This window comes from Peromyscus eremicus, chromosome 23 (assembly GCF_949786415.1).
Source record: "Peromyscus eremicus chromosome 23, PerEre_H2_v1, whole genome shotgun sequence".
NCBI lineage: Eukaryota > Metazoa > Chordata > Mammalia > Rodentia > Cricetidae > Peromyscus > Peromyscus eremicus.
The window spans coordinates 41,054,883-41,069,044 of NC_081438.1; the positions used below are offsets into that span (position 1 = coordinate 41,054,883).

At 46.8% G+C, this 14,162-nt stretch overlaps 1 protein-coding gene across 1 annotated transcript in view; it reads right to left on the reverse strand.

Moving 5' to 3' along the window:
- Stard13 (StAR related lipid transfer domain containing 13) overlaps positions 1 to 14,162 on the reverse strand; it is a 170,113-nt gene that overhangs the window by 20,065 nt on the left and 135,886 nt on the right. The window contains exons 5-7 of the mRNA XM_059249337.1: positions 5,878 to 7,238; positions 4,381 to 4,554; positions 3,116 to 3,275 (exon numbers count right to left, since the gene is read on the reverse strand). Of these exons, the coding sequence (XP_059105320.1) occupies positions 3,116 to 3,275; positions 4,381 to 4,554; positions 5,878 to 7,238 (1,695 nt within the window). The remainder of the gene's footprint in view (positions 1 to 3,115; positions 3,276 to 4,380; positions 4,555 to 5,877; positions 7,239 to 14,162) is intronic.

The window sequence follows — 14,162 nt, forward strand, 5'->3', positions numbered from 1 at the left end:
CTTCCCTGAAAGTGAAGTGTCTTCCCAGAATTATTAGGCTTTTAAATCTTGTGGCTCCATTAGAAGGAGTGGCTGGGCGTTGAGTGCTGCATTAGAATTCAAATTCATCTAAATAGTCTTAAATCTCCTCCCTGGCATCCTGTTTATGCTAATCCTCGCAGGGCTTAATGATGTTTATCAGGACTTCCATTTCCTCTTTTTTAGAAATGGGCTCAGCTAATGAAGAAAGGTTGGCTTTATTCAGAAAGAGAGTCATAAGTAGAGTGTGTGATGGGCAGTGGTGCGATGTAGGAGCCAGGGCTAACCTGTGTTGCAGCTGATGGGTGATTTAGGACGGCCGCGTGCAAAAGCTCACACAACAGAGCAAGGCTAGTCTCACAGGCTACGGTGTGTGAATACAAATGGCTGGCAGCTGAAGGCTGACCCTCTTCGTTTCACCTGCAGCCATCAAAAGGGTGAAAACGGACGCACTGCACTTCCTCATTCATAAACTGCACTGCACAGGGATGAGAGAAGCAAAGGGCTGGCAGGGTGTCGGGGTTCTGCGCCTCGACAGCCCTCCGAGGAGGGCGGATATTCCAGGTGAATGTTTAGCCTTCGGGAAGGGACCCCATCCACTGCGGGTGGCCTCCCACTCTGTGCCCAACGCCAGAGCCTCAAGGCAGTCTCAGAGGATGGTTCCCATAGAATGTGGCTTACAGGAAAGATGTCTGAGGGCATTCTGGTCTTCCACAATCCTGGGCTGAGAATGCAAGGTCTTGGACAGAAGCGAATCTTTTCAGTCCAGTGAGATACCAGTGGCAAAGAAAGAGCATCTGCTTCCTTTCCCCTCCTAGCCCTACCTCCTGCTCTTCAGGTTCATCAGCTTCCATGTGCACTAGATCTCCAGGGCAGCCTCCCCCCTCTGCCCCATTTGTTAGCATTTCGGCATCTACACTGGCCTGATCTCAGGGACCTAGCAGGCATCAGCAGTGGCAGGCAAGACATGGCACTGTTGCTGCCGCAACCAAGTGGAGCATTCTCCCAAGGCGCATGCGCTACACCCCCTTATAAAAGGCAGGCCCTTCCGGCCCTCTCTCTTTCCCTCTCTCCCTCAGAGGGCGCCTCTGCACCTCCCCCAGTAAACCTCCCTCGTGAGCTCTGTTGCAATGTGTGGCTTTGTGGTGCCCCTTGGCTCCAGCCCACCAAGGTTGCCTTCCTGCCGCTAAACTTTACATGATTCTCTTGGCTTCTTCCTGCTTCTCTAGCTCTCCTTGTTTCTGCTCTTCTGTCACCTCTCTGCCACATGGAGGAACTGTCTATGTGCTCCATTCAATGTGTGACAGGCAAAGGGAAGGTCATTCACTGTCTATGTGCTCCCCTATGTGTGACATGCTAAGGGAAGGCCATACACAAGGCAGGGCCATTGCAGAGTTAAGGTGGACAGTAGCTCCCTCCCTTCAGACATCTTACAGCTGCTCTCTTGTGACTGACCCAAGGGAAGCTCTCCCTTCCCAGTCGGGCTACATTGCTCATCAGTGTCTATGTCCTTGACAGGGACTTCTTCCAACAAAGCTCTACACACATTTTTTCCCAGCATGGGATTCTTTGAGACTGATACTGGGAGAAGCCAGTAGTAGGGCTGAAGAGGTCTGTATCCCCATTTTCCTTTCTTCCTATGACTTTATTTTCTCTCCATAGTGTTGGCTTCAGAAGGGAGACCAACCATAGGGGTGATTCCAGTGCAGACATCATTAAGAATCCATGGGATGGGGGTGGGATGGGGTGTGTTTTCTATCTAGTAGCATTACAATTCATTTATTTATATCCAAACTGGTTCAAGAAAGAGCATGACTTATAATGATCTACACAAGGTTCATTGAAAGATATTAGAAAGGAAAATTACAACAAAGGGAAAATAAAAATTAAAAAGTGTAACTGGAGCTGGGAATGAGGTTGCAAGGAATTTGTACCCAGAAGAGGTACCAACAATTACGACAGGCAGAATATGCATTTGGCTCTGAGCTTTCCAGCAGGCAGTACAGAGAGGAAAACACACCCAGTTAGATGGATTTGGAGTTTACAATACAAAACACAGGCCAGTGGGCCAAAAGAAACACATGGTTCTCAAGTACTGAAGCCAGGGGCGAGGGGGCTCTTCCTTTAATTCTCACAGAACGGGCACTACATGACATAATGGCCAACGCCGTCAACAAAATCTTGACAGTGGATTTATCAATGAGGGTTGTAGTTGCGGGGGCAGCGTCACAGCCAAGCCCAATGGGAAAAAGCCCCTTCCTGCCCAGTGAGCCAAAGGGTAAATCAACAAAACCCAACAGAGAAGGCTGCTGTGGGGTTTCCTGCACCGTTAATGCGTGTGTTGAACGAAGGCTGCTCCAGAATTCTGGAAGCACGCTGCCCAAAGGGGGGCAGTCTGGGAAACCTGAGTGTGGCTTTTATTTGGGGCCGAGTGTGAAAGAGAGAATGGATGGTAATTTGGAGGAGCTTTGTAAATTATGGGATGGATCTCATTCTGTGCTTGGTCAGAGCCCACCATTATGATGGTCCTCAAACTTTCCTGGAGGCAGACACCGATCTGATGAGTATTTCCTTGCCGTGCCCTTTGCCATCAGCTCTCTGGCAAGGGGCTGTTTGATTCGGCTGATATGGCGTTCTCATTTTACTTGTGAATTGTGAAAAAAGTGTAAACAAATCTGTTCTGCTCACTGTGCTGCTCTGAGAAGTTAATAAAGGGAGACACAAAACTAAATTCTTTTCCTTTTCTTTTTCTTCTTCTTCCAGAAACCATCTAACAGTGATGAAAGAATGCTGTGGAGTGAATAACAGCACTGGGACAGTGATTTAAAATGTAGTGCAGTCCACAGCCTGCTTCCCAGTTTCAAGGGAGTGTAAATCAGAAATTATAGACACAAGTTATTAACACCGACTCCCTTTGATCACACAGGCTGTCACTCAAGTAGCCAAGGAGGGAACACTGTCCAAAGCTAGACCGGGGTTAAGCCTGGCCATATTAAACCAAGGTTTACTCTTGGTGAGGTATGCCTTGTACTGGATAGGCCAGACTCAGGCTGCCATCCCCTCCCCGCAAGCCCATGTTTGGGATTTACCACTCTACCTGATCCAGACAGCTGCTACGCAGATACCTCAGTGCTTGTTGAATGCTCTGAGGCAGAGGCTGTCCCGTTCTCTGGACGTGGACTATGAGAGGGACACCGAAGACAGCCTTGTCTTTGTAGTCAGGAACCTTCGTCCTCTTCATGAACTTTGGAACGGACCTGGAATTCACAGAAACCAGGTCATGCAAGGCCCCGGGGGCGCACCGTGCGGAGAGGCTGTGGAGGCAAGCGAGAGGGAGGCCAGGCTCCGGTTGGAATACCTCAGAGGCAAAGGCAGAATGCAACCTTCTCTACATCAATCACCGTGCGGGCCTTGCCCGTGTGTCAATTCTGTTAAACAGATTCTGCGATTCACATTAGCAAATTGTCTCTGTAGCTCTGTTTCCTAGTCGGGAGTGGTGGGCAGTGTTCCAGTTTGATTGTGATTGAAAGAGCTCCCATGTGGCGAACACTTAAAACTCCCCAGCGGAACAAAACAGAATGTATGTGACACTTACAAGAGGAAGAATAAATCTGGTTGGGGTTGAAGAAACTGAAGAGGGAAAAAGATGACCCATAGTTTCTTGGCTATGTCTTTGGCTTTCTAGAGCCAGCTCTACGTTTTAAAGGGAATTTTAACACACATGCATATATTGATTTGGTCACACAATTTACAAGCTTTGAAAACATCTTTATAAACACAATATTGATTCTTCTATACATACTATACGACATAATGCTTTCTGTTTTTCACATTCACTCACTATTCATCCACAGTAAGTCTGCATACACTATTGATTTTTATCAGCTCCTTAATTCCAAAGGTATACCGCAAAATCTCATTTTTACTTGCCAATGAAAGCAGAAATGTACTTGAAGAATGAGTGAATCAATGCTGTAAGGGGGTGGGTTCTGCACCCGACCACAAGGTACCAAAGACAGATGTTTCTCCACAAACTGCCAGCAATATTTTGTGGCAGGTTTATTTCTAATTCCTCTGCTCACAATTTATCACTCTTTGCTGGCCTTGCTTCTTTCTCAGAACCTGACTCCCTTCCCTGGAAACCGACCGAGATCTACAAATAAAGCAACGTCTCATGTGCTTCATCGGGCCTCGCCCGGCTGCCCACAGGGCAGGCGACAAGCAGAATGCTCTGTGGTTTCCAGGAGAGGGAAATGTAGACAGCGCTAGGTGCTCCAGACACCAGCGCATAAACGCTGGAGGCTTTTCTGTAACTGCACACTTAGCTCTGAACGTGTGATGCCCTGTGAACGTGCTACGTACCAGGTCCAGCCGTGCTTGCTGGACATGGAGTACTTCTCCATGATGGCTGTGAGGCGAAGCAGTGAGAAGCGCTGGAGCAGGTTCAGCTGGGCCGCTGTCTGGCTGCTGATATGCGGGGTGGCTGGAGACGGCTGAGGCTGATGTGAGAGCTGGAAGCTGCTCCATCGTAGTCGCCTGGAACAGAGATGATCGGAGCTGCCAGTCACCCAGTGCTAACTGGGAAGCTCAAGCTGGCTAGCCCTTCGGTGCTGATGGCTACCCAGGAGTTTCTGAGCCAAGAACATCGCAGCGCAAAAGGAACAAAGACAGAGCTGTGGATTTGACAAGTTGTATAAACCCAGAATAGGGCATACTGATTATTTCATGGTGGGATTTAAGTAAGTGATATCATCTTTTTTTTTTTTTTTTTCAAACTTTGTTTGCTTGTTCTCAAATCTACTTCCAAAGTTCAGGGCAGCTAAGTCAGGTGCACGTATGTGTGCAGCTGTATGTGTGAGACAGAAAGAGACAGAAAAAGTAAAGATGAAAGAGAGACAGATGGAGACAGAGATAGGAGAGAGTCATAAAACAGAGGGGGGGGGAGAGAGAGAGAGAGAGAGAGAGAGAGAGAGAGAGAGAGAGAGAGAGAGAGAGAATATGTTGCCGGCGAGATTCTCAAACACTGAGGTGGTACAGCATTTCCTACTTTTATGCCTGCCTCCTAACTGTCCCTTGTGGCTGAGATGGCATCTGCAGGTGACAGGCACAGATGACATACGCGGAGTCCGACATTACATCTCTGCCTCATCGGGAACCCTGGTGGCACACACACACAGTGCTATGGGACAGGAGCTGGATCCCCTCAGTTCATTTCTTGGGGTGCTTCTGCACATCAGCTTTGTGTGCTGTGTGAGCAGGAACGTGAGCAGCAAAGATCAGGCACCAAGCACAAATATGCCTTAGATCTCACAGAATTAAACATAAAACTCGTGCGCAGGGGCTGGGCCCCAGCTGTCTGATTCCCCACCTACAGCGCTTGTTTAGATTTTTCTTGGAACAAGATTAAGTTTGAAACAAAGGATAAACAAAGAAATGAATGTGGGACTGACATGGATTCAGTCTCTCTGTCTGTAGAAACAGCAACTTCGTTGAAATAATTCCTAACCCTGTGTGTGTTTAGAACAGCCCCAGGTGGTTGCACAATTTATCCATCTGTGTTAAAGGAATAACCAAAGAATGGCTAGGTCGGTGGGTCAGCAGCTAAAAGCACTCGCTGCTCCTGCAGAGGACCTGGCCTCGGCTCCCAGCACCCACATGGCAGCTCACAACCATCTGCAACTCTAGTTCCAGGGGATCTAATGCCCTCTTCTGATCCCCCGGGGTACTGCACACACAGGCATACATGCAGGTAAACACTCATACACACACAAAGTAATAAAAAAACAAAAACAACAATAACAAACTCCACAGCCACCACAAAACAGAAGAATCATAACTTCATAACAGCATGTGACCCACCTGTTTGGCCTGGTCAGAGAGGCCCCCACACCAGAGTCCCTTCTTTCTTTGACCCCGGTGGCCTCTGATTCATTCAGAGAAGTCCCATCCCTTTCCACATCACTGGGTGTTGTCCGACCTTCCGAGACGGAGTTGCCTTCAAAATCTAAAGTGATCTGATTGGGAGATGGAAACGGGGATAAACCAGGCTCCCCTGCCAACGCATCGTGACTTTGCAGTTCAGGTAAGATATTTTTCGACCAGTCATCCACCACCTCTTGGATGCCGTTGACATGCTGCAAAATGTCATCCAGCTGTGGGAGGAGGCCATCTTTCTCCAAGTCCAACAGATCTCCTGTGCTGGCATACAGATGCGAGCCGGGGACATTGTCGTAGATACTGACTCGGCTGGCTCTGTGGCAGGATGCCATGAGCCTGGGTTCCCTCATGCCCGGGCCCTGTTGTCTGCCCAGGGAGATGCCCCCGGTCCTCCAGTTAACCTCATTGCTGTTGTCTGTGGGTGAGAGGCTTTCTATAGAAAGAGCCTTGGGGAACGTTCCTGGTTTGTGATCTTTGGGAATATGCACCACCAAGTTCTCTTGGGAATGAAACCCATGTGTGTGGTTTTGGTCCCCTGTATCTGGCAGCGCTGTCCCTGCCAGCACGTCCAGGTCCTCCAGGTACATGCCCCCACGCTTGTTGGCCTCATGGTGGCACTTGCGCTCCTTCATACACGGAGTGCTCACTCGGCTGCTGCTCTCCAAGGGGCTGCTCTCACCACTTGACTTACTGGCGCACGGAGGCCCTTTCCTGCAGGCCGCTGGAGGCGAGGTCTGCACATATCCATTGGGTATCTGGATGTACTGCATGGCCTTGAAGGACTCTGGCTCCTGCTGCAGCACAGGCCCACTGATGACCAGGCCACCTGTCCGCCCTGACCCCTTATGCCTCCCGTGGGCTCCCTTAGCTCGCAGGGTATCCATGCGTTTCAAAAACGACTTGGCCCTGGTTCTGGCGGGTTTCTCATTTTTGGGATGAAAAGGGTAGCTGAGACTGTCTCGGGGAGACTGTGGGGGGCCGCCGCTAACCGGGGTGCCCTCCGGCACCAGCGTGCTGTCGGCACAGTGATGCCCCGACTGGCTGCGACTGTCGCTGCCCCCACTGCTTTCGCTGTGAATGGAGCAGACCTCTGGCTCACTCAGATCCGTGAGCACACTCTCGCTGCTGGTGGTGTTTCTCATCCTAGGGCCTCCTGGGGACCCGTTTCTTTCTGCCCCGGGGAACAGGGTGTGCAGGTCATCCACACGGGACCACCTGCGGCTGGTTCTCTGGAAAGTCCATTTGTTGCTGATGCACAAATCTTCCTCATCTGAGTCGTCACCCTGCAAAACACAGGGAAAATGCTCACACCCACAGATCCCGGCTGCATGGTGCTCCCATCTTGCTCTCTCTGTCTTCCCGTGTATGTAGGTGTAGCACGAATCTTAAAGGGTCTTATTAATAAAAACAAACCTGGAGCCAGGTACTGGAGTGAATGCTGGAGGATCAGAGAAGCGGAACAAGCCACAGCTAACCTCACCTGGCCAATTCCTCAGCTGATCCTGTTTCCTCAGACTGGAAGCCTTTGAGTCCTCATTCAAATGGATCTCAGCTGAACTGCTGCTCAAAAGCCTAAAAGCTTAACCAGCTCTAGTTCCTGGTTTTCACGCCTTATATACCTTTCTGCTTTCTGCCCTCACTTCCTGGGATTAAAGGCATGAGTCATCATGCCTGGCTGTTTCCAGTGTGGCCTTGAACTCACAGAAATCCGGATGGATCTCTGCCTCCAGAAGGCTAGGATTAAAGGTGTGTGTGCCACCATTTTCTGGCCTCTATGTCTGTCTAGTGGCTGTTCTGTCCTCTGACCCCAGATAAGTTTATTAGGATGCACAATATATTGGGGGACACAATATATCACCACATGTAGAAATATGAATTATATGTGTGAAATATAGAAACTTTATATAAAGACATATAATTTTATTTTCCAATCCTTTCTTTGTTTCTGAGGAGTTTGTCCTTGCTGGTTACTGAGTATGCAGGCACCATCTGCCTAGACAGTGGAGCCACCTCCAGTATCCTTTCCAAAGCAAGTCGGTCCCACCAACGCGGGACACTTCCTTCCTCTCCACTGAGTTCAAAGACCACTATCTACAGCTCTCCTTCTCCAAACCTCAGCCTCATCACCCCTCGAAGGTGACATTCCCCACCTCAGTCTCTAAAATCCCCGGTTCTTGTCATAGCATTCAGTGAAATCAGAGGCTGAACTCTGAAAAGTAGTCAAGTCGGCACCAATCTCAAGCTCGCCCTTGAAGAGAGTCCAGCCCAGCCGCTCTGGCGACCAGGCTCCTCGTGTTTAATGAACTTGAATCACAGCGCCTTAGGCTGCACACACCTCCCAGTTGCTGTGGCTGCAAAGTTTTGCATTCTGCATGTCACACACTGACCTATCTGTTCCTTGATGGAACTTGTAGCCTGTGACACACAGAAGTCTGCATTCCCTGAGGCTAACAGTGTCCCTGTTTTTGTGTATCCCTTGGGCCCAGAAATTCTTTACTTCCCCAAATGAAGGGAAACGTTGGCTCCCACCCCCTCCTTACCATGGTCATCACTAAGACCCAACTTGGAACTGTTTTTCATATCAATTTCCAGGTTTGTGTCTTCGCTCTCATTTTCTTAGTCTGGGCCCTCATCATCTCCCTCTGGATGCATTACAGGAAAAAACTGGCTAGAATCCTGATCTCTAGAGTGTCCCCATTTCACCAGCTTCTCATAGCGTGATCCATTTTCTCAGCTTAGAAGCCTCCAGTCTGAGAGTCTGCCCTCTCCATCGATAGGAACAGGGTCTGAGTTCATCCATTTGCTCGTACTTAGATCCTCCCCAACATCACACCCATAAGAACTGTTTAATTCTTGTTGTTCAGTGGACTTATCTTTCTTTGGCATCTGGCTAAAAGCCCTGGCTCTGAGTGACAGAGGTACCACCAGCCCCTCACCTCCTCTGCAGTAACTTTCCATTACCTCTAAAGTCAGGCTAAAAATAGGCCCCGACTCATAGGTTGTCCTCAGGGAATTAAACAAGGCTGTGCAGTCAGCAGTTGAGTTTGTTCTTTTTAACGTCTGTCCCACTGTTTGTCTGTCTTTTCACTAGTCTCACATCCACCTTAGCTCCCCTAACCTCCCAATATATTGTTTTCAAGGCAAAACACAGGTTCACAGGCGACGACCACTGGACTCCTCTCACGGAAGTCTTACGCTGTGCAAAGCCAGGCTCTGAGTCGGACTCCATCAGAATACTCAAGCATGGTGAGGTGGAGAAAACTACAAAGCCAAAGGTGCCTCCAAGCATTGCATGGTGGTTCCACCACAGCGGGAAGATTTAGCTTTGATTTTTTTTTAAAAAATAAATTTGTGTAACATCTTGGTGAAGTAAATTGAAAAATTAAAACTATGCACACGAAACTAGGATAATTCAAAATAGGCCTTCCGATGCTGTCTCGTTCTTCTCATGATGGGTATCACGGAAGAAAACAAAAGAGCAACAAGCAGACCTCGGAGCTGCTGAAGCAGAAGGCGCCATGAACTTACTGCGCTTCCCAGCACAGCTTGGGAGCTTGTGAGAAGGTGAGCCACTACCTTTAAAGAAAATACAGATATTTAAAAATAGAAACCATAATGTCTAATGTTGGCTCCAACTACCCTCTCTACCCCATTACTAACACTAGAAAACCACATGCAAGCTGGATAAAGTCTCCTTTATTTAGGTTAAGAAAGGATGCCAAGCCAGGCTCCGAGGACTGGAGCCAGAGAGCTGGTCCCTTCTGTGGGGCTCGAATTGCTTGCTACCCCAGCCTTAGCCCACAGGAAATAGTCACAGCCCAACCAAGGCATCTGACAAGATGGCAGACTCCCTGAGAAAGAGGACAGGAGGAGGATATTCTGTGGTAATTAAGTTCTTTGAACCAAAACAAGCAAACGGAGCCAAAGGGGGAAAAGCGAAGCCAAGCAAAATGAAAACTGCGCCCTTTGCTCTTCAGCACCCAGGGCGGAAAGCCATCATGAGCAACCCCACGCTGCATTTTTTAAACTGCTGATGGTGACTCGGGGTGAGGACAGAGAAGACGCAACCACACTACACCAACACACAAAACATCACGCTGTAACAACATCCTCGTCTGCTCCTGCTCGGCTAGATCGGGCATCCCTGATCCGAATAATTCAATTCTAACATGCTCCAAAATCCAAACATTTTCAAGCACCAGCATGATGCTTGTGTAATGGGTTGTAGTTAAAAAAAAAATGCAAACACACTAAAACTGTGCACAATTACCTTAAGGTCATATGCAGAAGATGTTCATAAAATAACAATTAACTTCATGCTTAGATTTTGTTTTCATCCCCATATAATACAGATATTACATATATTATATAATAATATACATGTATTACACAATATATAAAACATGCATTATGCATATGCAAATATCAAGGTTCCAGAAATATCTAAATATCAATCACTGCCAGTCCAATCATTTTGGATAAAGAATATTTAACCTGTAGTCTGGTTTAGTCTGTTCATTTCTAAACAATGTTGCGCTTGAATTCACAAATTTATTTAACAGTGTGCCACAAAGCCTGACCTAAAAATGTGTAAAAAAAAACCAACTCAACCCATTGTTTCAAAGTTTAAGTTTCCTTCATAAGCTTGGGATGAAATAAAGTATCAGGTGCCGGGCGGTGGTGGCGCACGCCTTTAATCCCAGCACTCGGGAGGCAGAGCCAGGCGGATCTCTGTGAGTTCGAGGCCAGCCTGGACTACCAAGTGAGTCCCAGGAAAGGTGCAAAGCTACACAGAGAAACCCTGTCTCGAAAAACCAAAAAAAAAAAAAAAAAGAAATAAAGTATCAGGTACAGGGCAGACTTCTTAGTAGGACTTGTGGTATACTGATTGTTTAAGAGATGATCAGATTTCATTGGTTGGTCCTTTCCTTTTGGACTAGAAACAAATAGTCTGTGTTTCTATAGAACTGTGAAATGGAGATCTAGGGAGTTGAACACGTTTATAGAGAAAAATACACCTCAAACTGACTCTATTTCTCCGGTCACAATGGTTTAGTACTCTACACAAACACTATGGACCCACCACATCAGAAGTTCAGCAAGTCTGTTAGGATGCCGTTGTGAAGGAGGTGGCTAACTGTGCTGGATGCCGAGAGGGTTTTGTAACTAAGGAAGCAGCTGAGGGAGGGATCTCTGAAGGCATGCCCCCAGGTCATGCCCGCTTTAAGCATAGTATTAAAAACAGGGAGAATTCATGCTTTTAAAACACAAAGATGGCATAAGGTCCTGCCCCAAGGATCTTAAGCTGGGTACCCTCTTTAGGAATAGGTTTTTTCCATCACAATATGAAAGACGACGTGTGTGTGTGTGTGTGTGTGTGTGTGTGTGTGTGTGACATCAAGAAAAAGAAAATTTTAAAAAAATAATAAAATAAACATTAAAAAAGAGAAAACTTTGTTTTATGCACAGAATTACTGAATACATTGCATAAAATCAGTTGTAACTTCTGAATAACAGTAGAAGTGAAAACAAATGAGTTTCATGTAAGACTCGGGCCTATCTCCAATATACCTTTTTGTTTGCATAAATATTCAAAAATCTGAAAAGAAATCAAATCTAAACAACTTTCTTCTGTAGCACTTTGGGTAAGGAGTAAGGAGCATGGGACTGAAGGATGTTTTGAGAAGAAGCTGAAATTGCATGGTGTAAAATGTAGTTACTCTATCCTTTTAAAAATGATTTATTTATTTTTACTTTTTGTGTATGAGTGTTTTGTCTGCACATATGTATGTGCACTGCATATGTGTCTGGTGCCAGTGGAGGCCAGAAGTGGACCTCAGGTCCTGAGTGCACCTGCCGCAACCTACAGAGTACCATAGGGGACCCACTGTTTCACACAGAGATGGCATGAATCTGTAGCCTCCTAATTGTAGGATGTGGCTAATGGCGAGGGATGAGCTTTGAAAATACAGTACTACTTAACTTCATTTTGAATGGTAGCTATTTGAAGGGATAGCTTAAGCTTTGAAATGATGCTCAAACCTCATTCCGCTGTTCAGCATAGGACCAATTTCTTTAGGATGGCTGGTATTAGAACAACGCAAGAAAGATTTTAGATGTCTGTGTTCCTTTTGAGTACCGTGACCAATTAGCTTAATTAGATTTTAAACATAGAGCTTAGATATATTAAACACCTTATATATCAGTTTTGTTCACAGTGTACACACGTCATTTAACATGGGGAGCTAGATTCCTGCTATTAATACAGATGGAGAACAAAAGTTACCAGTATAATAATACATATTTGTCAGACACACTCTCATTAAAATATGTACAGTTTTCTTGCTTTCCTATTTTCCATTCTATATTTTCTAATACCCATCCTACTTTTTTTTTTAATTAGAAGGCAATTTTGTGCTGGTCCTATCTAATATTAAAAAGATTTATTCTCATACTTTCTATTTATTTCTTTCTATTTCTATTCATATGTCTGACAATTCATTTGTATTAAAATGTACCAAAGCGTCAGTGATGACTGGCAGAGAAAATAAAACACACAGGCAATTCACCACAGGCACGTGAGGAAACTTTTGTTCTGGATCCAATATCTGTGGAAGGTCAGCTATAGGTGATTTAGGCCCACAGGCCATACGGTCTCTGTTGGAGAATCTATTCCACTTTGCTGGGTATGACTGTGTTTTAATAAAACTTTATTTATAAAAACAGGAGCAGTAGCTTGCCAGCCTGTGCCCTAGGAGGCAGAAAGAAAAAGCCTTTTTCTGCGCCTCTCCAGAGAAAGGCAGTAGGCTTTAGGTTTACCAGCCATGTTTTTACAAGAAGACTTTTTTTTTTTTTTGGTTTTTTGAGACAGGGTTTCTCTGTGTAGCTTTGTGCCTCTCCTGGAACTCACTTGGTAGCCCAGGCTGGCCTCGAACTCACAGAGATCTGCCTGGCTCTGCCTCCCGAGTGCTGGGATTAAAGGCGTGCGCCACCACCGCCCGGCTACAAGAAGACTTTTTGATTTAAAGAGTTCACTCTGCCGAGGGAATTGTGGGGGATGCTCTCAGAGGGAGATCCTGTGGTGACTGGGTGGGAAACATGACAGAAGACCCTTCCCAACTCAGACGTTTCTAAGACATCCATACGTTATCTGCAAGTCACGTCTATGAATATTCCTCATCCACTCGGATGGCGGCTACTGTGGTCACATCCTCCGCCTTGCCTCTGCTGCTTCAGGCTGCCAGGTCGGAGATGTGGGGCGTGGAAGTCAGTGTCCCAGGGGTGAGGGTGGAAACTGGGTCCCTTGTCGTAGTGGCAGGAACTTAGTCATGCCCTTGGCGTCCAGGTGGGGAGGTTCTGGCCCAAGGCTTTACTTGTGGTTTCTGTGTGACATTCCACCTTTGGCCATGGCTCGGAGTCTTATCAAAATGCCAACTTTAATGGGACCTTCTTCTGGAGAGCTCTTTTCTCTCTTGGGAATTCTTTCTAAACACCAGCCACTCAGGGCCATTCGGTATCACTATGACGCTAGTGTGGATCGGTCGGTACCAAAGTAACATTTGTCCAAGAGCAGGGAGCTTGGTTTGCCTTGTTTTTAGTTTGGATGAACCTCCTGTGTTTGGCTTTTTTCTAAATGAGAACACTTTTTACTAAAATTACATTTTCCTTAGGGATGGATGCCACTGGAAACTGAGAAATGGTTTTTTTATAAAAAGAAAACAGAACAGGTCAGGGGAGCCACACAAATCTGCAGCTGGGACCGGAGGCCAATCCACGTCACACGGACACTGAGAAGCTAAAGGTGCCTCATCCACTAACTTGGTATGTGGGCAGCCGAGGAGCTGGTCCAACTGCTGGCGAGTCCCCACTTTAGAAATGCCTCTCGTTAGGGCTTTGGTGAGTCTGCAGCTAAGGTGCTTAGTGAGGACCAAGAGCCATCCACCTGAGGGCAGGTGCCATGTGACATGTATGTAAGCAGTACTTTTGTTTGTTTGTGGACTTCCATTTTTGTCCCTTGGCTCAGCTCAGCTCATCTTCAAAATTAATTTCCCCAGAGAGGTAAAATAAACTGTGGACCTTAGTGTTGATGGCAAGGCACACCTCTGTGGTAAAAACAGTGCACTGTCTGTATGACTTAGCCCCGGGGACTGACATGCATTTAGGGTCCGGAATAATTCCAATGGTTTTCAAAAGGTGAGGAGGTGGTT